At 47.9% G+C, this 23,748-nt stretch overlaps 2 protein-coding genes across 6 annotated transcripts in view; one reads left to right on the forward strand and one right to left on the reverse strand.

Moving 5' to 3' along the window:
• Positions 1-4,894, forward strand: part of CEP15 (centrosomal protein 15) — a 44,959-nt gene extending 40,065 nt beyond the window's left edge. The window contains exon 6 of the mRNA XM_059715934.1: positions 4,511-4,894. Within this exon, the coding sequence (XP_059571917.1) occupies positions 4,511-4,588 (78 nt within the window). The 3' untranslated portion in view covers positions 4,589-4,894. The remainder of the gene's footprint in view (positions 1-4,510) is intronic.
• Positions 1-23,748, reverse strand: part of CADPS (calcium dependent secretion activator) — a 245,143-nt gene that overhangs the window by 8,131 nt on the left and 213,264 nt on the right. For all 5 annotated transcript variants that reach the window (XM_059715930.1, XM_059715931.1, XM_059715928.1 and 2 more), the window contains 2 exons: positions 20,111-20,143; positions 16,900-17,007 (listed from right to left, as the gene is read on the reverse strand). In XM_059715930.1, coding sequence (XP_059571913.1) covers positions 16,900-17,007; positions 20,111-20,143 — 141 coding nt within the window. The remainder of the gene's footprint in view (positions 1-16,899; positions 17,008-20,110; positions 20,144-23,748) is intronic.

Raw genomic sequence — 23,748 nt, forward strand, 5'->3', positions numbered from 1 at the left:
CCTCCCCGTTCAGGAGGGAGAAGAGCCAGGCAAACTCCCAATGAGGCAAGTCCCAGCCTCCTGACTCCCTTCTCCACTTGGGCTGATTTCTGCAGTCCCTTTCCCCAGTTAAAAGAAGTTCATTTCTGGATTAGAATGACAGGACTGGGCCTGATGACTGCAAACAGTCAGCACGGCCGTGGGCAGCCCAAGGTTTCTACTCGCGCTTTCCCGCCTTGCTCTGTCCTTGCAAAGGCGAGAGGTACGGAGCAGCCCACGAGAAGGTGCCGATGGGCGACCGGCGGCGAGCTTTGGCTGTTGCCTTGGCGACAGCCCAGCCTGCCAAAGCCACAGGCTCCATTTAATTTTTTGAACGCGGGAGCGCAAAGCACGATCTATACGTCGCCGGAATCGCAAGCTTGTCTCTGAATATATAAATTGCAAAAATTGATATGAATAAATCTGCAAGTAGCACACTGACTGCAGCACGTTTTCTCAAAGACTGTGCCGGGTTCCTGGGCTTTTCGGGAGGTGGTGTCATTACACATACACAAGAACATCTGCAAACTCCCGATTTCTTTAGTTCGCTTTGAATGGAAGCATGACCTCCTGTTCCTTGCCATGAACCTTGAGTTCACACTCATATTTTACATGTTACAGGAAGCCACAGCTCACCCCAGGGGTGCTGCGAACAGCATCTCATAAGGCAGATGCAGCACTGGTTCTTAATGCACCTGAAGGAGCCGGAGTCTTCATTCAAAAGCTTACATACTAGTAGCTTAAGGTCACTTCAGCTTTTGTAAAGCGTCGGACAAAACCAGGAATGCTTATAGGGCTGGGTTGTCAGCAGGATAGCAGAGGGATTACAAGAAACCTGTGACTCTGCCTCTTTCTGCCTTTGCTGGTAGTTTTTTTGTGTGTGAACAAGTGCCATACAACAGATTGAGGCTGCTATAAAGGCCTGGGACTGTGCAAGAGAACCCTGCTGAGCCTCAGCTGTGCTTGCAATTAGCAATAGGCATGAAATGATTATTGTTGTGGTGGCTGATGGCAATCTGAAGTGACAAGTTTTATGGGGGAGGTTGTAGTGGGGATGTTCAGCAAGTTTCTGCAAACCATTCATCGAAGGCTGCAACACAGTTTAGTCAAAGCTATTTTATGTCATTCAAAAGGTCTTACAAGTAGGCTGAAAGAATATTTTCTGCTCTCTGTGCCTTGGAATGGAGTTTTTCTAGGTCAGAGATTCTCTACTGCCCTATTTAGTGTCAAAAATACCCATTCGCCTCAAATTAGCAGAAAGCTTGTAGTTAAGGGCGAGAGATTAAGCATACAAAATTACTCAGCAGGTGACTGTGGGGTGGACTTGGGGGTTGAGAAGTCTTTAAAACTGACTACAAGACATTATATACTTCTGACAAAAGAACATAGTAATCCTACCTGCTTGCTTTAACCACTGTTGTTTGTCTATTATTATGTGCTTTAATGCTCATGAGAGCAAAACTACTGGTGATACTACTCAATTACCATAGTAACTCTCCCCTATGACCTCTTATTTCAGTACTTGCTTTCCAACCAGAACCAATCCAAGCAGTTCAAATCTGTTTAAAACTGTGACATCCCCTGCACGGGAATACGCCGAATGCAGGCTGCCCTGCTCTTTGTCTGGGACGCAAACTTGTTTTGAAACGTTGAAAAGAGCCTTTCAAACGGACCTTTGAATTCTAGGTGTCCCAAAGGTAACGGATTCAATGCCGTGATGCTTCTTCAGCCCCAGCCGGGATACAGGCAGTGCAAAAGCGGGGACCACGGTGAAGGGGAGAGGAGAGGAACACACTCTGGGATGGTCCCAAGCTTTATTTCTGCATGTAATGGCACATTTGCTTTTAAATAGCAGCTCTCTCCCAGATACTAGAGCCAGGGGCGGGGGAAATGTTGCCCATGCCCTTGGTGTCCATTCTCTGCTCCACAAGCCAGATCCTTGGGTACTGCAGCAAGCCATCGCCTCCATGAAGTCAGGTCAGGAGACCAAATTCCACCTCTAATGCCCTCATAAGCATTCAGAGCAGCAACAATTCCTCTCTTGCATTTCCCTTAGGAGGGGAAGTATTTCTGCAGCCCTGGGACGCTTTTAAATCTGCTCCTCAGGAACTGAGCCTGCACACGGTTGTGGATTTACTCTGCATGCACACTACGTACACAAACCTATGTGAATCCAGACCTGCCTTGGCAAACTGCCTGTCTAGCTCCACGGCACATGAACATGAGCCCTGCTTGCAGGGTGAGACATGCGTAACCTCTGGCTGCATTTCAGCATCCCCAAACGCACGTGGCCCCGAACTCTAATGACCGGCTCCTTTCATACCAATAACGTAAGGCTGTTTGCTGTTAAGCAAGCCGCACTGAAGACTGTCAGATCCTCAGGGTATCGGCTGAGGGGGCCAGGTGGGAGTTGGCTGCTTCCAGCACACCCCGCTGCACCAGGGGCCAGCAGCACTATGGAGATTTGCATCATCTCTTGAAATGCCAGACCAAAGTTTCTACTGAGGTAGGATACGGTACTCAAGTGGCAACTTATCCTGGGCTTCTCAGCAAAAATAAGTGAGGTATGGGCTACCTAGGGAATGGCACGTATGCAACGCCATTCCCTGGTGTCCATACCTGGGCCTTCAAAGGATTTCTTCTCTAATTAGCAAGGTTTTCCACACCCTCAGGCCCCCTTCCTCTTCTTCCAGGTCCTCTGGGTACATCTCCCTCTGCAATGCCTCAGAAACCTCCAAGGCACTGGCTGAAGGACAGCACAGTCCTTCTCTGCTGCCTGGAAATGGCCACGAGGCCTCCATGCTACTTCCCAGCCCTTCCCGTCTGTGCTGCCACTAGCTGGTTCAGCCCATACGCCTGGGAAAGCTGGCACAGCACGGGACTGCTCTGGCTTTGGGATGGCAGTGGCCTGAAAGAGTCACTGCCCCCCTGCCTTGGCAAGGGGCCTTTCACACCTGTATCTGCACAGGAAGAATCACCTGGGCAAAATGGTTGGCCCCTCCTAGTCCTCTGCTCCTTGCAGAAATCAGTGTAGAGTGGTACAGGATCAGGTGTGGATCGGGGAGCATCGCACCTGCTATGCATGGGCATACATGACAATAAGCATGAGGTGGCAGAGAACAAAGACCATCTTGCTTTACACACCAGCGTGTGACACCTTATTGGCTGGGTCACTACTGTGCACTAGCACAAGCCAGACTTGGATACGAGTGGGACGCCCTGAAGCCATTCCAGCACGCTAAGCTAGATGGAAAAGGGTGGAGGAAATGCCATGTCCTATGCCCCTCTGACCTGCCACTTCTCTCGCCCTGCACTGAAAGGGGCCTGGTGCTCCAGCCCATGCCCCATGCTCTCACCTGAAGCTCCAGGCAAAAGTGCTGTGGGGAAGAGGAGAAGGGCCTTGAATTTCCAGGCACTGCAGCGACAGGCACCTTAGAAAATCCAACACAGTCACACGAACGCAGTCGCTATGCTGAGGAGTCGGACGGTGGCAGATGAAGTGGGTGGAAGGAGCGGCTGTCCCCCAAAAGACTCCCAGATCAAACCCTGGGCCTCCATTGTCAATTAAAAGATGGGAGCAGAGAACCTTCTGCCACAAAAGGAAAAAGAAAGAAGAACATGTCTCCCCTGCTAACATATGTTTTCTGGATTGAAAGCTGAGACCTGCCCACACAGTAATACCCATCCCACTTGTTCATAAACTTTTCCCCCTCCCCCCCCCCCCGTTTCTCAATGAAAACCAGGCTTTTATTATTAATTTACACTGCCATGCTCAGGGGCCTTTTTCTCTCCATTAGAAACCTGATCTCTGAGTCACTGTTTTACCGAGGTGAGATTATTTTTCCGAGCAAGGCAGCCTATTTTTTGCAGCCACGCACACACGCTGGGCCAAATCTCCAGTTGGTGTAATTGGGTGCAGCCTCGTGTGTTTGTACAGGCTACCACGTTGGGATCCTAACCCGTGACTTAAGGCTCCTATGTGGTCTGAGCATGGGCATCATCCCTAGCGGACTATGACGTCTCGCACTCGCTGAGATCATGGCCTCATGCTAATTCTTGCGCTTATCTGCAAATGCCCAGGTCCACAGCACAACACAATCTGTGGCTATCTGGCACCTGAATATTTTTGGATTTTGAATCCGAGAAGTCAGCGAGAAGTTACCATGTTACAGATATCAAGATTAGCGGCACCAGATCTAAGAGCATGCAGTTAAACAGAAAATTAAGGATGAGTTAATGTTGTAGGCATTGACCAGCTAGTCTTACCATTAATGCTCCCAATAAAAAAAAAAAGCTCCCCCTTTTATGCGACAGAATAAGAAATTAAACACTTGTGGGCTCATTCTAAAGAATGAATGAAATTGAATAAGCTACCTAGTACTTGAGATTCACAGCGAGTGCTTGAATAGAGCAAACCTCCTAAGTTGAATGGATTGCCTTTTGGGACCAATTTGTCTCTTTTCACTCTTTATTCTTCCTTTTTTGCTGACAGATGTACAAAGGCGGAACTGCGCTGCGCAGCTTATCTACATGCACCCACAGCAGCTGTCACTTTTGTCGAGCAAGTTAATCAAGCAAATGCCACCATATCCCACTTTCTATAAGGAACAACATGTTATAGACAGTAGTCTTCGGGAGGGGGGGGAGACTTTATTTTAACTTTGATTAGCTTGAATTTTTTTTTCCCCCCTGTGTGTGTGTGCGCGTGTGCATGTGTTTAAACCCAAGTGCACAAACCAACACTTTTGTTGTCACTGAGAACAAATATTTAATATTACTTTAAGTCTAATTTGCACTATGTGGGAGAACTGTCCAGGTTTAATTAAATTTAAAGGACTTAGGGACATTGTTAAAAAAATAAAGAAAAGAAATGGAAGCGTTGTGTTTGTGTTAATGCCTGTTGATAATAATATCTTGATTGTCAATCTCTAAGCCAAAAAAGATTAGGCTGGTAAATACTATTATCTGAATGCCACAAGTGAAGTGCTAGCTTCATTTCCTTCTGCTTCTCCCTTTGTGAAGCAGGTTGAATCGCTGGTTGTTATTTATACATTTTCTTTGATAAAACCAACTTGTGTGGCTGATTTTTTTTTTTTAAACCGTGCCTCATTAAGTACATAATAGCATTTATGTGTGGGTCTTTCTGCTTTTTAGCCTTTCAAGCTTATGCTTATATTCCTCTATTACTACCATGTTTAGAAACTTCAGATGTTCACAAACAATTGGTTATACACCAATATTGTATATATCATATTCCCTCCTATTACTGCCACCAGACTATAAAATAATACAGCACTCCCTAAAAAGAATATATAGACGCTCTCCCTCTGTCATACCTCTGAGTAAGTAAAATAGTCTACAGAGTACTCCAAGTATATCTGAACCTACTCTAAGAGTAAATTCATCTTTTGGTGTCACAGACCCCACAATCATGAGACATTACCTAAGAAGTCTGCAGACAGTTGCTTTTTTGTTATAAAACAGATAGATTATTTCCCCCCACAGCTCATGCTAAACTTTTATGCACTATATATATATATATTTAGAAAAATGAAAGTTGGTAACGAAGTTTTTTTGATAACAGATTGTGTTGTGCTAGTTTACGAGGGAGCTGCAAGTTGGTTATGTTCAGAAACAGAACGCACAAATCAGAAATATTTTGGATACACAAACTATTTAAGATCCTGCCTAAGGGACTTTGCTCACATGAGTAAGGACTTCAGAGAGTAAAGGTTTTGCAAGATTGGGCTTCATATTAGTGAAAACTTTCCTCCTGACATGAAACATGTTTAATTTTTTTTTTTTTTTAACTAACATTTATATGAAAGGAAAAGAGCGTGTAAAACTGCTTTAAAAAAGCACGACCACACTTTTTTCTTATTTTGTCACACCATTAAAGCACTCTATATCTCTATACTGCATCATACACAACAGTCATAGCAAGATCTTGTTGAAATAAACAGCTGAACTGCTTTCCCTAAGGCTACAGACTTACATTTCAGCAAGGATTTTAAAAAAAAAAAATAATACTGTAATGATTTCACTGCTGCTACATTTTGCATAATCCCCTGCAACTACACTACTCAGTAATTTCTGACCGTTTCCCCCCCTGCGTATTATATACCTTAGCTGTGAAATCTCATTCACATTGAAAACTTAACCGGGGGGTGTTATAAAGTCAAAGGGGCTTGATATTAAAATCATTTGCATTGTTATTTAATAATACCACAGTGTCGGCATTACATAATAGGGTTAAGCTCTTACCCTGAACTATTAATCATCTGTCTGAGTCGTAAACGGTATTGAATTACATCAGTTCCCCCCCCGCCCCCCCTTCTCCAAAATAAACCACAAGAACTTAGTGAGAATCATGTACGAGGTCTGCCTGACACAACACACGGGAGGGAATCCAGAGCGAAAGCTGAAACGCGCACACCGTTGCGTTGCAGCCCAGCCGGCGCTTTGCAGTACATATGGTACCTAAGATCACCCACTGCTCGGGGACCTTGGCAACAGGGCGAGTTAAGGATGGAGTTTCACCCTTAATTGGGTTGAAGTTGGATTTGAGGGAGTCTCCTGCCTGCCGCTTCCATTGGTGTTAATGGAAGTTGCATGTAAACCCCCCTCCTGGTGTCTCTATAGAACACGCTCCCGCATTGTACATTTTCAGTGCCGTGTTTACTGGATGAGATATGCAACTCCCGTTATCACTGAGAGAAGGGACACGTCTAACCCACTTGCTCCTTCACCAACAGTTTCCTCCTGAATGTTGCTGAGCGCAGGGCTGGTTTGCTGGCGGCTGGTCTGCGTATACCTGGTATTAAAATAGACATTCTTGCAGTTCCTTTCGCAGGGACCTGTGTCCCGGGACATTAAAATGCCGTGCGTTTGTGTGTGGCAGCACCTAAGCACATGGGAGCGGGGGGAGGATCTTTAACTCTGAGTTTCAGTGTGTCTGTAGACAGCCACCGGAGCCTCTGTGTTATCCACGCACAGATGCTCATTGCTCATACACACCAATTGCAAACACTAGCTCCTGCCCCTTCCCCAGCCTGGGACTAAGTGCAGCCGCCTGGGAAACGACACAAGCCAGCGTTCTTGTATCTCATTCATGCTGTCCCAAAGCCACATGGTGGTTTTGCATGGTGGACTCTGCACGTTCAGACCCTTGCATAGGATTTAGCTACCAAACTCCCATCCAGCCCCTGGGGTCACCCTGCCATGGGCTTGGAAGAAAAGCAGCAGGCATTCAGATGGGGAACACCAGTGCAAAGAGCAGCTCCATGCTGGAAGTGCTCATGGCAGCCTGATCTGATTCCAGTTGACTTCAGCAAGCTTTGGAAGGGGCTTGTCATCCCCAAATGGATGTAAGCCACATTACTCATGCATGCAATCTCACTGGGTAGGAGCAGCGAGCCCGTACTGACCTCGGCAAGGGGAAGCTCTTGAATGCAGCCACCCAGGAGGGAGGGTTTGGAGCCTGAACAGATCCATGCTAAAAGAGAGTGATATCTCTATCGTTAATAACTGCACGATTAATTCATGGAGGCCCTGTTGGCGCTCTCTGTGTGGGTAAAGCTAGCATCAAGGGCTCTGAAGCAATTACCCCTTCTCTCCCAGAAGATATCCATCCTGTCCCCACGGGACCTGTCTTCTGTTACCTAGATGTCATGACGTGCCCCGTCTCTGCTCTCTGGACTCAGACCCAGGCAGACCCCGTCTCTGGTGGCTCTGCACGGTGCAGCTATGGTACTGACATCTGAGGCTGGGAAACGGCAGCATCTGGGATCACCCTTTGCACACCCCAGCACTGAAAGGGAACGAAATGCCCAGAAATATGTCTTTAGGAATGAAACTCCCAGAAGTCCAGGGCACTCCACTGAAAGGAGGATGCTACAAGTGAAGGAGTCTGGCCTTGCAAAAGCTTTCAGTGGCCAGGACTCCAGTTGTTGTGTGGCTGCGCTTCCTGCAACTCAACAGCATCAAGCTGGGGGCTCAGTCCTAGCTTAGCTGAGGGCCAAAACTGCCACCTTTGGCAGTGCCAGTCTCCCCCATGCTCCTTCTCCTGGGCCCCTGTGTATTTCCTGCTGCCCTGCAGCCCAGAGGAGGGGAAGGTGCCTTGCTCGGGTGTTTGAGTTTCATGGCCTTGCGGCTCGTCATTGTGGCAGCTGCTTTGGAGGTGCAGCCTTCCTCCTGGGTGCTAAACAGGGCTGGGGTTGTGCTCCGTATTCAGCCCATTACTTCCTCCCAAGTAGGTAGAACAACACTCACAATGCCTGTGCCCAGGATGTGACCACCTGAGGACCGATCACAGATGGGACAGCTTCTGCACGAGCAAGGGAGAGCCTTGCATCCTGCACAGACACTACCTCTGAAATGGCTTTTCTCTTTACTCTCTCTAAAAAACAGAAAGGGGTCGGCATGTTTGACCCAGGCCCCTCCAGAAAGGGTCCCGGCTAAACACAAAACCCACGCAGCATTTTCTGGTGTCAAGTGCCTCAGTCAATGCAATATAATAGTGACAGTGTTACTGGATGCAACGCTGATTAATAAAGTGCGCTATAACACTGCATGTCGCGCAGTACTTCCACTGCCTGGGTTTCTTTGTATTTTTACCCTAGAACTGAATCAGGAGATGTCAGCACGTGGACCTGGTAACCTCTAATTGAATCCTCTTGTACGCCCAGTGAATTGCAAAAGGAGGAGCTAACGGCTGCCAGTGCCTAGGTATTCACTGCGAGCTGGAAATTCACTGTGAGCCGGGAAAAAGAGATCCCCTGTGTCACCGGCGGGGGTCCAAGAGAGAGGCTTGCCTTTTCTAGCATTTTTGTGCGCTGATATCATAAGTCCTGCCGGGTGAGGCTCAAAGGACTATCCGGGGAAGGAAAGAGCTGCCGACCAAGAAGAATGAAGTGGCCTATAGCTGCTAATCTCGCATGCACCGCTGGCTCACGCACCGGCACTGCGAGCGATTGTCTGGGGCCACAGACCAGGGAGGGAGGGGTGGGAATTACACAGTCTCTCATTGTCCATGCACAAGGCCAAAGCCTTGTCCACACATGAAGGGTGGGCGGGGAGCTTGTCCCGGCAAGTGGTGTGACAAGCCCCATCCCGCAGGCCGGGGGGAGGCTGTAGGGCCACCTGGGTGACTGCTGGAGCCCATGGTGGGTGACTATTGCAGCCCAGGGGGGCCTGGGGCCATTGGCCTGCCCTCTCCCCCCTAAAACAGGGTTTTAGGCCAGCAGATGTGCAGGTTCCCAAGGACCTGCCACATCCCCAGCCAGCGTCCACCGCTCTCTGTGCTGCACAAGCTCGAGCCCCCTGTTCCAGTGCACGGTGGGGGCTTTGTGTGCAGACAGGAGTGGGCTGGGGCAGGTTTGCCCAGGCCGATATAGGCACTTGCAGGGGTGGAAGGGAAATGCACTTGTTGAATTTCAGGCATGGGCTGGTCTTCTTCAGCTCTGACTCCATTGCTAAAACATTGTCCCATGTGGATGCACTGGTTTTTTGGTGCTATGTGTATCGACAATCTTCACTTACAAACTCTGGCCCCACACCTGCAACCAAAGCTTCAGCTTGAGGGGGGGACTTTGGGATTGTTAGTGAATGCAAGTTTGGACCTTGATATTCGCATCCAACGTGGAGCTTAAACTAGCTAAAGAAACCTCCCCACCCCCCTCGACACCAACACAGGGAGCAGATCCCGCCCCGTACTATATGCACAACCTGCATGTACTGCACAGCTACGATTGTGTGCGTACTGCTCTAATCTGACAATCTGTGCTGGCTAAGCTGGAAAGCCTCTGGTGCTAAGCAAAGTGACCTCCCATAGCAGAATGCAGAACGCTTCGCCTTCTGCGATGCAATGCGACAGTGCTAGTTTTTCACACAAAGTCCCTTGGTTGGGGGTCTTTTCACGGCAAAAATCAAGCTTTTTTTTTTTTTTTTTTTTTTGCTTACAGCTTACCCTGAAAGAAATATTCTCCAACGCTAAAAAGTACCACGCGCATTATGTTAGCAAGCCTAGGCTGACCTTAAAGTAACAGAGCAATCAGTCTGACTTCTTAGAATGATTAATGGAACAATCTCCTCTGCAAAAGAAAACAAATTAACTGTCTTCACCAAATGTCTACTGGAACACGAAAAGCTGTTCTGATAAAGACATCGAGGAGGAATAACTCTTACGAGCATGCAAAATCCAGCAAGAGATACAGGACTTATTTTATTAAGACTCTCCTCAAAATAAATTAAATGAAACCCACTTAACTGAATATGAAAGAATAAATCTTCTCAAAAGGAACGTGCTTACTAGGTAAGATGCTACATGCGAGCTTGGCCTCACTACCTTGGGAAACCTGCAGCCAGCCCCATTCAGAAAGGAAATGCCCCCCCTGCTTTGCTAGGATGAATGTCTATTAAATGCCTCTGGCAGCACAAAAGAGGAAGAAAGCTGCCGTGAAGTGCCATGGGGGTTTGACAATGTGCCCTTTTTGCTGCAGACCCAAACCCAAACACAGTGCGCAATGTGCCCTGTCCTCTGGGCAGCAGAAACTGTAGCTGACTGCATTTGCCACTGCGGTTTACTTTGCGACTGCTTTATTCAGCTGCTAGGAGGCACAAGACCTGCATCCAACCGTCCTCGCTCGAAAGCAAACGTTCCCATCAACGGGAACTCGCCAGGCTCAAACAGCAACATGTTTTGCCTCCGCTGAAAAACAAATTCTACCGGGAATGGCATTGAAAGACAAGCTCAAAAAAGGCAGCGTTTCCCCAAGCTGCTTTGCCTTATTTTCTTCCGCTCAAAATTCACTCCTTCTTCAGCAAAAACAACCGAGACGAAATAGCACAGTGGATTCCATCTCGGCCTGGAAGTGGGAGAGAGTACCCTAATGAGCAGTCTAGCTGTGTAGGAGGTAAAATAGTTGTTGTCTCTGTCTAAGAGCAAGCAACAAATGTGGCTGCAAGCATTTATTAACGCCCAGAGTCAATTCTGGGATCTGTTTTTCCGTGCGACGCTGCAGCCCTGTGTACATGGGTAATTCTGGCTTCCACAAACACGAGTCCTGATGAGAGGGTTGCCATGCCAGGGATGTGTCTGGTGTGGGCACTTGACTTCTTTCCTCCATAGATCTCTTTATTCAGGCGAGCAGTCTCAGCTGAAGCCATCAGGACCACTCACAAGAGCAAAGGACTCCTATGCACACGCAGGGAGCCCGCTCGGATGCGCTGTAATTCCAGCGCGTCCGAGCAGACTTGATCAGTCGAGTCTGCTGGAGCACGCAAAATACTGCGCTCCGGTCGCCTCCAGCGTCACATGCATCAGCATTGCCACACTGCAAAATGGCAGTGGGGCGCTTTAAACTGGAGCTCATTCAAAGCACCCCGCCGCCATTTTTCGGCGCAGGGACGCTGATACACATGACACTCCAGGTGCTTTTAATTAGTGTGAGTCTTGGAGCTGCGCTAATTAAAGCACCCCCCTCACGCCTCCCCTAGCACGTGTATAAATGCCCAAAGCGTTTCCTTACCTACACCACTTGGTGCACGACTAGTTTAAGTCACCAGCTCAATTACTGCCCTCCACCACTGTCTCCTACTTGTATCAATTAGCCATCAGTGCAATTACAGTTCAAAACCCGGGGCTGGCTCCTGAGCCAGGCATCCTTAGGGGCTGTATTCCAGCTCGGGGAAGATACCAAAAAAGCTATCTGAGAGTCTCTAGGCTGGGGAGTGCCGGTACAGTCAAACCTGAAGGCAAACAGCCCTCTGGACTGTCCTGAACTGCCCATCCCTGGCTTCCTTCTCCACGCCCAAACCCGCTGGTTTCAGCGTGGCTCCGTGTCAGCACACATGCATCCCGATTTTTCTTGCAAACACAAACAGGCTCTGTCGTGGACCTGCCCCCACCCCTGTCCTGCCCCCCATTTCCGAGTGCCGTGTACACGGTGACAGTGAAGTGGTAAATCGAGCCTTCTGCACCAAGCACCGAGCACCGTAACGACGCCTGCCTTGCTGGGCCCATATCACTGCATGATTAAGTTCTTACCAGACTTTTTGGTAAGGGCAACCTTACTGATCTGATAACTGCCAAGGACAAGCCAAATACGCAGAGTCAATCTATGCACATTTAATCCCTAGAAGGCAGATTAAGTGTATAATTGACCCAGATAATCCATATATCATCTCCATGCCCATGTCCGGTTTAGGCAGACAGGAGGCCCATAAGAAGGCTATCAGGGACACAATATTATCATGGCAATGGATTTCATCAAAGTCAGAGATGGCTTTTTAATCACTGCTCTGAGATGCTGCTAGATTTAAGCAGATGAACTAGCACTAAGCACATCTGTTTTAATCCTTATCTTCTACTCAGGCTGGTGTCTTCAAGAAGTACAAGGAAGAAAAAAAATAAATTAATTTCTGTTCAGGTCTCGCAATCTTAGGAGCTTCTCTAGACGTTTTGATCTCTCATATCAAAAGCAGGTTTTTGTTTTCTTTCGGTAAGATATTGCATTAATCATCAGAGAGAAAAATGCCATCTGCGCTCTTTAGGGATGCCGGAGGTCTGCACGAGCATCCTGAAAGTCACAGTTGCTTTCTCTACCTGCAGTAGCCTTTCGTATCCCAGCTGCTTTCCGGTGACTGCATGCGTTTTACCTCAACGTTTTCCTGCTTGGACAAAATTTAGGCCAGTATAGAGCGTATCCTCTCAGCCCACCACATAGTTTTCTGGTCACATTGGATTTTACTGGCCGAAACCACACACATGGCAGGTATGGCTAATGCTGTACAAAATTGTCATTGTGAGGCCTAGTCCCTGCTGGCCAAATGCCCCAGAGGGAATTTGGGCTTTGTAAACCGGAGTCCTGAAAACCACAGAGTGCCCTGAGTGAAGAGGGCTCAAAGCTTGGCAGGAGCTGCCCGGAGGACTGCAAGATCAATCCCACGGTAGTTTTTCCCCTATTCCCAGCTGGCCTGATAGCAAGCAACCTACACTACTGGTGTTAAATGATCAAACGTGTCAAAAGATCATCGTTGTGAGAGAAAGCTGCAAGCAGCTGCTTTTCATCCACCATGGAAACAAGCTTGTAATCCCTCTTTTTCCAATGCATCACCATTTTTTAAACCACGTGAACACGCACAGATAGGCACATCCACCCGGAGCACAAAAGCACGCCACGGAGGTCTTCTTACATCCTCCTCTTCCTAGCTGTCTGTCCCAATGGGCCTGATTACAGCATCTTAGCTGGACAATCATGTCATTAATTTAGCGTGACAGGCCAAATGAGTAAGACATGTCAGACTGAAGCACCACGAAAAAGCTAGTTAGCTTCTGATTACTGGAAGAACTTCACAGTCAATCTGTTCTTCCGGTGACCCAGAGAGAACAGATTTCAAAAATTAAGATGACGACTTGATTTCAGGGAAATACCTGACTAATTTACAGAATAAAGGAGATTAAAACATAGACCACAGAACGACATGAAGATAATCTGCAAGCAATGGTATCTGCCACAGAATACAGTTCCCTAGGCAGGAGCTGGCCGGACAAACACTCAGCAAGGCGACAGGGTGAATGAAGAAGGTAGCAAATCCTAAAGGACCACCTCAAATATTTTCAGGTCCGTGGTACAACTAGTGGCACCTGGCATTTTCTAAAGTTGAGAAATAAATGGGAAGAGCCAAAGGAGCGTGCTGGAAGGCTGGACTGGAGACCACAGGAAGCTACAAATGACACAGAGCAGGTAACAGGCCAACTTAATGGGCCTGATCTAGCTCCCATCAAGTCAATCCGAGTTGCAATAACTCGCAGGGGAACAGGGTCTAGCTCTCCTTTCCTAGTGCCACTCGCGCAGCTCTCACGAGCTTCGGGGGCTTGCGTGTCTGCCACGGGGAAGGCAAATATTCATGGCAGAGGGATTCCAGCGACAGACTCAAAAGGGAGGGTCAGACAGTCCATGGAGGTAAGTCGGCATTGCTGCATTTCAGCCGACGGCGCAACGTCAGCCTGCCCCAGAGAAAATGTCACGGGTCGGACTCGAACTCCCTTGGCCTGGTGAATCCCGACAGGCACGCCTGACACACAAAGAACAGCAATATCAGCCCTCGCTAAATATTTATAAATGTAATTCTGCACGACTTGGGCTCCTGCTTTCTTAAAGCTGTAGCTCCTAAAGCCGCAAACCCTGCTCGTGACCCACTGGCTCAGGCCTACAGAAATCTGCCCCAGGATCAATGCAGAAGGTAAAGGCTGCCGTGCTTAGCTGCGTGATGCAGACGGATGAATACGTCAAGCCTGACGCGCAGCCACGCTCTGCACCAACTGCAGGGAGAAAGGCAGCCTGAGTTTGCCTCTGGCTGCACATCTGTGCCCCAGATCACAACCTACACCCAAACATCTGTAAGAAAATATATAATACCACCGGGCTGATCCTGCTGTTATGGAAATCCGTGGGTGCTCACCACGAACTGATAGAGGAGCAGGCCTGGGTGCTACATTTAGGAAAACAGGCTCAAACAGTCCAAAATATTTATCAGTGGATGCAGCGCTGCCAGCCAGGGAACACCCCGTTCTGCAGAGACTCCTGGGAATGACTATTCAAGGGCCTGAGTCTTAAACCCTTCCCCTCTGGGCACGGTGCATGCTTGTGCCCACCAGCTGCCACCGTGCTAGGCATTATGGGTGGCCAATTTAGTAGCTCTTCTGCTGCTAAATCACTTGGTGCAGCCAGCACCGTATCTCTGCAGCGCCAGCTGAACTTGGGGATCGCTGGCTTCCTCCACAAACCACTTTCATCTCAGGAAGAAGTCAGCCTGCCCGCCACAGGCACCTGGGAGTTGGCCCGTTCGAACTCAACTCCGTGTAAACCACAAGCCCAATCCTGCTCTGCTTCCTCAGGAGACTCATCTGACTGAGATGCATGTGAAGAGGGCCATCAGGATGCAGTCCCCAAATCGGATGGCCACAGTACCAGAACAAACTGCTTTCCCGTAATGCCGCTGCTGACTGCACGCAGCGACGTTCACACCCCGATGTGAAAACGCTAAAGTTTGTCATTACTGAGAAAGATCAACCACGCTTATCGGCCTGCTGGACTAGCAAACGCCAATTCTCGAAAAGCAAGGGGGCAGGACAAAGGCCATCCCGTGCTTTCGCCTTTCACCCAGGTGCTCCTGCCTTTTTTTTTTGGTTTTTTGGTTTTTATCATTAGCGTAACACAAATACAATACGACAAACCTGAATGCGACTGGGTCAAACTGAAAAAAAAAACCCCCCACGTTGCAATGACACACGTCCTGAAGTTGGAGAGAATGATGCAGAAGGCTGAAAGCACACCGACGGCAGTACACACACCGACTGCACTCAAGACACACCAGCTGTGGATCTTGGGAAACTGGTTGAAGAAAAGGCAACTTAGGCATTGAAAAGAACAGTCCAGACGATCTCCGAAAATGTGACTGCCCCCGGAATAAAATTCAGCGCCGAGGGGCAGGGCACTCGCAGACCTGCTGCGGGGAGGGAACCGGCTGCTGCGTTTTTTTCAATGCCCATCGGATGGGTGATTTATATCTGGCATTCTGTGCTTAAAACTCTCTGAAGAGTGAGCGTGCATAGAGCATTAAGAAGTCACTAGTGTGCTTTATGCATGAATGAGGCATTCTCAGTGGATATGGGTCATGCTAGTAGATGTACACAGGAAGATTATTTGACTCTAATTCATGCCACTTGATATAATGTGATAAAACATTTGACATGAGAGATAAGTTCCATTTTAATCTGATAGGATATCAGTGAAAGAAAGAGTGGGAATTATAAAGTAAGAAGAGGTTTCTAAGGGAAAGGGAATGCGAGGAAAGAAAGAAGGATATTGAATAAAGGAGGAGTTTGGGGGGGGGGGGGGAAGGCTTCCTTATACGCTGTGGAAGCAAATGAGCAAGTAAACAAAGCATATAAGGTTATTGTAATTCTAGAGCTAGAAGACTGAAAAATGATGTTGCAGAGAGGTGAAAGAAAAGAAAGTCTGAATGTAAACTGCTTCACACAGAAATCAATATATAAAGAAACATCCTATAAGAGACTGAAGCACTCGTGTGAAGTGCTTGCCTTCAACATAAAACCTTCACTATACAATAGCTACAAGGACAGAAAGTGTGTCACACGACAGAAGCAACAGAAACAGATAAATCCTTGGGCATGCATTCAGATTTAAAACAAATACAGACCACCGGGCATCCCGGTCAGTGTTTCTGGGGAAGTTGGGTGAACGAAAGGGGTGCAGCCGGAAAATAACTCTGACAATCCAGATCTGCCCAAGTTGCACTACCACTCCTTTTCTCCCTCTGGACCTGGGGTTTGACACCCTGGTAGGGTCCTTTCTGAAGTATAAAACTACAGATTTTTTTTTTTTCCAGCTGGGTTTTGGGTTTTTTTTTTCACAATATAAAAAAGGTAGCCCGGCAAAGTCACATGCAGGCTCAGAGGGCTGGGCAGGCAGAAACCATTAAGTAGCATGGGAGGAAGGTAGCCCCACACCTCTGCCCAAAAACTGGCTGGGGTTTTTAACGAGGAGAACAATGACCGAGATGCTCCTGTTACAGAAAGGTTTCTCACAAGCTGGACATATTAAAGTGGTGGCTGAGAAGACGCCGTTACCCTGAAAACCACACACATAAAGACCAGGACACGGTAGACCAAAGTATAGATTTAGAGTAGGCAGACAGCAGATAAGAGCCTGAGTCAGAGGGAAAGGAAAGATTTTTTGAAAAAAAAATCTATAACCAATCCATTGTCTCAAAATGTGACTTATCCTCCTGTCTTATTTTGTCACATTTTGGGGGGTCTCCTGCTTGGTTTCCAAGGAGGAGAAGGCATTTACTTACATCAAATAACCTTTCTATATACATCTCCTCATTGACCTTATCACGCAGCACATCCTGAGAGTGGCGAACAAATGTCACATAGGCATCGGCAACATCCATCCCCGGCTTCTGTATGGGAAAAAAGAAGAGAGAGAAAGAAAAGCATGAACATCTCCACGTGGGGGAATGCCCTCACTCCTGCTGCCGCGGCTCCTTTTCCCCCGGGCTGGCTACGGCACGGAGGCTGTTGCCGTTCACCCGTCTCCCTTTGAGACCTAGGGTATCGGGACCTGGCAGCACAGCTCGCCTCTTTGTACGCTGCCACGCTGCCTGTGCCGCACACGATCCTGTAAACACACTGGCTCTTTCTCTTTTTGTGCCTAGAGGGAAGCCACTCGGATGAATAAAGCCTTTCCTTGACACACTGATGCCGGGAAGTTCTCTCGCTATGTTTGGTATTGTTGACCTAATTAGTGAAACAACAAATCACGCTGTGGTTTTCCAGTGTCATCTCCTATATGCAAACCCTCTATTATGTGAAGTTCGAAAGCTAACACCCAGCCCTGGTCTCCTGTTTCTTCTCCTAAGATGTGAGGATGCGTGCAGTCATTCACATTTTATCATCCGCACCCAAAAAAAAAGCACGTTTCTTTTGTTGTTGGGAACTTAGATTTTAGCTCGCCGATAGCCTTCCGGTGTAAAATAAATGGGTACAATCAGAAACCAGGTTTCCCCAAACCGCCCATGTGAATGTCTGTATCAGTGCTAACTTTCTCGGATGCCTTTATCTGTAGTTGTGCTGGTTTATCTCTCTATATAGACTCACTGCTTTTTAAACCTGAGCGTTACATTTGCAGAAGATGGTGATCGTGTTGCTATTTTCTCAGCTTACTGTAGTAGACAGAGGAAAATACACTATACAACCCCTTGAGTTCACACTGCTTGATATGCTGAAATCAAAGTTATCTCAAAGGAAACCCATTAAAATACTACAACATGAGTCATTACAAGAGCTGCCACAAAATCTAAAATTTCCATGGCACATTGTAAGTTTGTTAATAACTAGTGTCATTAGTTTTCATTACTGTGATTTACCTCAGATCACAAAGTATCGTTTCTCTACAAGACGTGATTGTCAGCCGCTGCAAATTGAAGTTAGTTAACACTTCTCTGTAATTTCCAGGGTGAAAATGAGGACAGTTTGGAAAGCAGTAGGAAGGTAGCTTTTTTTAATACAAAGCAAACAATTATCAAGCAAAAGGCCGGTGCTTGGCCCTTGGGATGCTAGTAACATTTCTTAACACCTACTGAAACAATGACAAGGTATTAATTTGAAAAACAATGAGGACAACACAAACGTGGCAATAGTCAAGCGTTAGACTTTCAGGCAATTTTCAGGAAACCGATTGTGCCCGTTTCAAGGTGGCACTAAAAGAGTTGCAATTTTCTGATACAAAACAATCCTGTCTCTGGAACGGGGACTTCAGCAGTGGTCGCCCGTTCAAGAGCAGGACATCGCCCCTTTCCTCTAGAGAGGGAGCCCATAATCAAACGTGCTTTTCTTGACGCTTCGCTGGTTCACCCCTGAGGACGTGCTGAGCCCGGCCCCAGCGAAGCGCGGGGGATCGTACGGGGTGGGAAGAAGCTCCCACCCAAACAGGCGTAAATGAGCACTGCTTCCACTGAAGCGAATAGGGTTTCACCAGGGATCAGGCCCATAGGCTCGAAATAATTTACTCCCGGCTTCAGGAAATTAGAGGCCTCCGCTATAGAGTGAGGAGTCTAGATGCCAAGAAAACCGGGTCCTAAACTGGACCTCCCCAAGTCCTGGCTCTGAAAGCCTTGGGAGACCTCTGGCATCATGTGTCTATCCCATCAGGTCCAGTGGGGTCTGCAGTGGTCTGATGGGCAAAATTTGGACTGGGATATTTCAGTCTGCTCATTTTTTTATTTAGATGTCCTCAGAATCTGCCTGCATACCTACCCTGGTTTATCGGTTGTAATCCCTTACTCCAGCCAACATTCATATACTGCACTTAAACTCAATTTAAATGTAAATTTGTGGCATCCTAAGTGCTTTGTCTAAGGACCTGAAGGGCCCTCATCCTTATGAGTCAAGCTCTAATTAGAGGAACTGAGGTACAGTTTCCCTTTAACGACTGCAAAGATGAAAAACATGGTTATTTTTGTCTTTTCATCAAAACTCTTTGACAAGTATACAGCACTCACCACCTTTTCCCTACAGTTAAAATGAAAGTCGCTTTCTGAAAGAGTAAAGTACATCAACAATTAGAAGAATAAAAATAAAATGAATAAGGCATGTACTGGTGCCGTTTGGGCACAGTCTGGACTTTTCCAGACGACGCTGTGTTATACTCGAAGGTGCCAATGAAAAACAATTATAGGAGGGACTGTTATTAATTTTCCACAGGGATCAAAGCCCCCTAGGTACATAGGAGACCCATTCAACCCCATGAATAGCCCATTGGTTAAGTATCCGTGCCTACCTTGCAGGTCTCTGAAGGAGAAGAAACACTTATCATGGACATCCGGTAATGAAGATAATTCCCTTTTACCCCCAGTGTTAGACTACTATGCTCTTAACCCTGAGGGATATGTCTACACAGATATTTAGGGCTGACTTTGAGGCTACCCTATGAGCTGTTCTTTCCCATCAATGCCATACATTGGGGGGCACATGAAACCCATCCAGACTGTGCTTCTTATTTCTTGAGCCTACTACTAAGAGGTCTCCTTCTTCTGCAACCTTTCTAGGACTCTGTCTGTGAACTACTCGTCTCTCCTTCTGGGCTCAACTTAGGCAGGAGAGGGAGATGTGCGTGCAGAGGGGCTGGGCGTCAGGAGAACAGGACGGCAGGATTGCTGGTGGTGGACTTCTTCTGTTCAAGGCTTGCATGATGTGGTAGCTTCCAAACACAGGATAGGAGGTGAGTGGGACGAGGTTGCCCCTTACCCAAAGTTTAGCAAACTTTCCCGGCTCGGTGGGAGTTGGGCTTAAAGGTGCCCACTATACCTGGCTGGAGGGATGGTCTGCAGGGTGACCTCAAGGCGGCCTCCAATGATCTGTGTAGGCATACCTGGGTCCCACCCTGGCTGACTACCCATGACGGAGAGCTATTAATGTTCATTCAGCCATGATGGACAGATATGCATTCAACCAAAACACAAGGCAAATTGTTCCGACAGAAAGCAATGCTTAAATTGTGCTTACGGGTACGTCCACGTATTTGGAAGCTGCCTTCACCTGGAAAGGGGCGGGGAAAAAAAGAAGAGAGAAGACACTTTAGACAAAAGCGGATGTACAGCTACTACAGTACCTAAAGGCTCTCCACTATCCACCTGTCCGGTACATGCCCAGAGCTGCTCCAGCGGCAGGGCTCCCAGCCAGGGTCCCAGCTCACTCAGTAGGGTTTATCCTCAGCTGAGCTGGCTTGCTCTGTCAGCAGGACCTTTGCCATCTTTTACTCTGAAGTTTTGCCCTAGCAACATGAACAGATGGCAGGGCTGGCCTTTTTCAAGGCTCCCAAGCTGCTGAGAGGGGGCACTGGTGCTCTTCCACTCTGGTTTGGTTGCTGGAGAAGGGCTCTGGTAGTGAGATTACCTTTGGACATGGTACTGGGAGGAATGAGAAGCTCATCCCCAAGCTTACAGACTGCAGAGGCCTCCGCTTTATAACCAAGGGCAGCCTTGACAGATGCAAAGGGTTCAGGATCACGTGGACTGACAATATTTGGGGGCGGTTTGGGTCCCCGATTCTCCGGCTGTCAGACCCAAGGCACTTCCTCCCTGGGCAGACCACGTAAGGACAGCTGTTAGCTGCACCTGGGATGGGAGTTTCAGGTTTGCCTTTCCAAACTGGGCCGTTTCCAGGTGGGCAGGGAGACCTCTTTACAACAGCAGCATAAGGCTCGTGGCGAAGCGCTTCCACGTGGCTTCTGCTTTCTAATTAGGAGACGCGCAGCTCGCCATCTTTGTTTGGGTGTAAAAAGCTCACCTGCTTTTAAATATTTCTAAAGCTACCATTAAAGCAGCCTAAATATAACACGCTCACAATTGCATCTCAGGATGAATAAATTATGTGTCCCGAATGAGAGGATGAATGTATGTGTGAGACAGAATGTGAGAGTGGGTGGATGTGCTCGTATGCTGCATGTGTGGGGGTGAATAATTAAGCACAATGAGGCAATGCAAAAAAAATAATTTTAAATTACAGACTGGTGGTAATGGCTGAGGTTCATATTTTGAGTGTTTCCAGCAATAAGGCCCCTGAACTGGAGTGAAAGACAGCAGGGGGTTGGTAGACACTCTTGGGACTTGAGGGGGTCTGGATCCAGGGAGACATGAATGCAAGGATCTCAGTGGGGGCATGACAGCCTCATCACCTATCTATACACCCAGAGGCTTCAAGAGCAATGTGAAACATCTGGCGGAGCAGCACGTTCACGTGGGCTCAATACCAGAACGATGGTGCAAGAGTCCATGTCAAACGGGAGGTCAGAGGAGGGGACCGCTCCTGCCTTCAAACAGGAGGAAGGACCAAAACATGCTTAAAGTCCATGCCAGCAAACTCAAAGAGAGGTCATGCAAAAATAAACCTCTCTGTGCTTGAGTTGTGCATCAGGCTCTCCTTTCGCACCTCACAATCTTCCTGGCAAGCGATCCTCACAGCACCCCTACGGGTGAGGGAAGGGAGGATGCTCCCATTTTACAGAGGGGTAACTGAGGAGCTTGCTCCCGTGCTAGGGCAGGCCGTCACCCTTGATCAGGGACGCGCCAAAAACGACAGGTCAAATTTTCAGTCCTTGAACATCATCTGCAGAGATGTGACTGACTTCTGCTTTCCCTTGGCAGCCCAGGAGGCAACTGAAGCTTTGCCACTTGCTTGGGGGGCAAGGGAGCAGTTTGCACTCCCAGGAGGTCTACAGAGGAACAGGGATTTGAACTCAGGTCCTCCAAGTCGTAGGCTACCACCAGAACCAATGGGGCAGCCCCCTGCGTTAAGGAAAGCGGCAACGACAATACTTCAGCCTACTTTCTGCAGTCCCCTTTCTCCACCCACAAAAACTAAGCTGCTTTTCCTTTTTTTCTTTCTTTCTTTCTTTTTTTTCCCAAAAGCAATATGAATAATTACTTGTTTTTCCTTAAAGTAAGATTTGGCTACATTCAGTGAAATTTCCAAACTGCCGGATGTTGTGTGATTTTTGCTAGGCTGCAGTTTTTCACAAATTATGAGACTATTCCATGAAATATCTCAGTTTACCATAAAAAAAAAAAATTGTGCAGAACAAAAATAAGATCTTTTGCATCTCTCCCTGGGGTGATATTCCTGCTCCAGTTTTAATTAAAGTAGATGCAATTCTTTGCTGTTCAAAGAGAGGGGCCATCTCCATTAAATAAAAACCTGAGCAGCTGGCATTTCTTGTGACTCAGTGGTCCTTCAGAGACAGATGCCCATCTTGTCACTGGACTGCCATTACTGAGATAGATAGCTAGCTAGCTAGCTAGCTAGCTAGATAGATAGATAGATGAACCTATCTATCTATCTATCTATCTAGCTATCTATCTAGCTATGTTTATATATAGATGCATATGTGTATATAGCCACATTTAGAAGGGTATTTTCATTTTGAAGTGCTTTATAATGAAGTGGCTAGTGAGAACTTTATTAGGGCAACAGATGCATTAATTTTATCTCGAATTTCAAGGCAGGAACTGAAAATGAGGATTTCCTACTAGGTGATAAAATTGTCTGTCACAAGACCCCCAACTACATGTCATTTTCCCAGAGCCTGGAAAGCATGCGATGAAAGGAGTCAGGAGAAGGGGGTGGGAAGATTAGTGCTTCCTAGAATTAAATGGCTTGGACCATAACACTGTGCTTTATTTGTTCAGACAGGGAAAACGTGGGAGGTGGCGCAACCGTTCTGTAACGAGGGAGAGTTTCTCTATTTATCACTGCAAATGCTAAACACAGAAAAACCGCACGACTACCCCCCCGGGAAGCTCAGCGAGACTCTCTGAGCAGCCTGCCACAGGGGCGGGGGGACCTGGTGACCTCCACGTGGAAGTATTTGTTGCCATTAGAGGGCAAAGGGAAGACCCTGGCCTGTCCCCTGCCTTCGAGGATACAGCTCAGGTCTGCCTTTCCCCCACGATGGAAGCAGAGAAGCATCAGCGTGCGGGAGTGCTCGGTGCTCTGCAGAGCCGGGCATGCTGGGCATTGATATGTCCGGAGGGGAAGGAGAAGCAGTCTCAAAACAGTGCTTCCTTGCTTTGCTTCTCCCTGGCCCAGGGTTTGGAGTTTCAAGACGGTGCTTCCCCACTTTCCAAACCCCGGGCCAGGGAAGCCAGCCTCCTCAGGACGCTGCATCAGTCAGAGCACCGTCCTCAATCAGAGCCCAAACCAGCCCAGGTGGCACCTCCTCTCTGCCAGGCTGGTGGCTTCTGCTTGGCCCCGGGGCTTTCTGGTAAGTGCAGCCAACTCCACCCCAGCCACTGCCATCAGCTCCTGGCCAGAGCATCCCTGTCCCCTGGATGCACTGGGGCTGACCGGTGTCCTCTCCCACATCTGCAGCACTCCCTATCCTTCTCATCGGGGTTGCTACCTGCAGCCACAAGGTTTGTGTTCTGCTCAGGAGCCCCATAGCTAATTCCCAACCCACCTCACCATGCTTGAATGGACATTATACCCTTGGAAACATGAAGTCTGGGAATTATTCATCTGCCTTCATTCTTTCTTGGTGGCTGGCTGGTGCACATATGGCATCCTTCCTGCATCCACCGACCAGGCAGGTACGCTCCAAGCTATAAGCCTGCTGGGGTTAGGGCTGAGTCTGCCATTTCTATTGC

The sequence above is a fragment of the Alligator mississippiensis genome, chromosome 12 (genome assembly GCF_030867095.1).
Source record: "Alligator mississippiensis isolate rAllMis1 chromosome 12, rAllMis1, whole genome shotgun sequence".
Classification (NCBI taxonomy): Eukaryota; Metazoa; Chordata; order Crocodylia; family Alligatoridae; genus Alligator; species Alligator mississippiensis.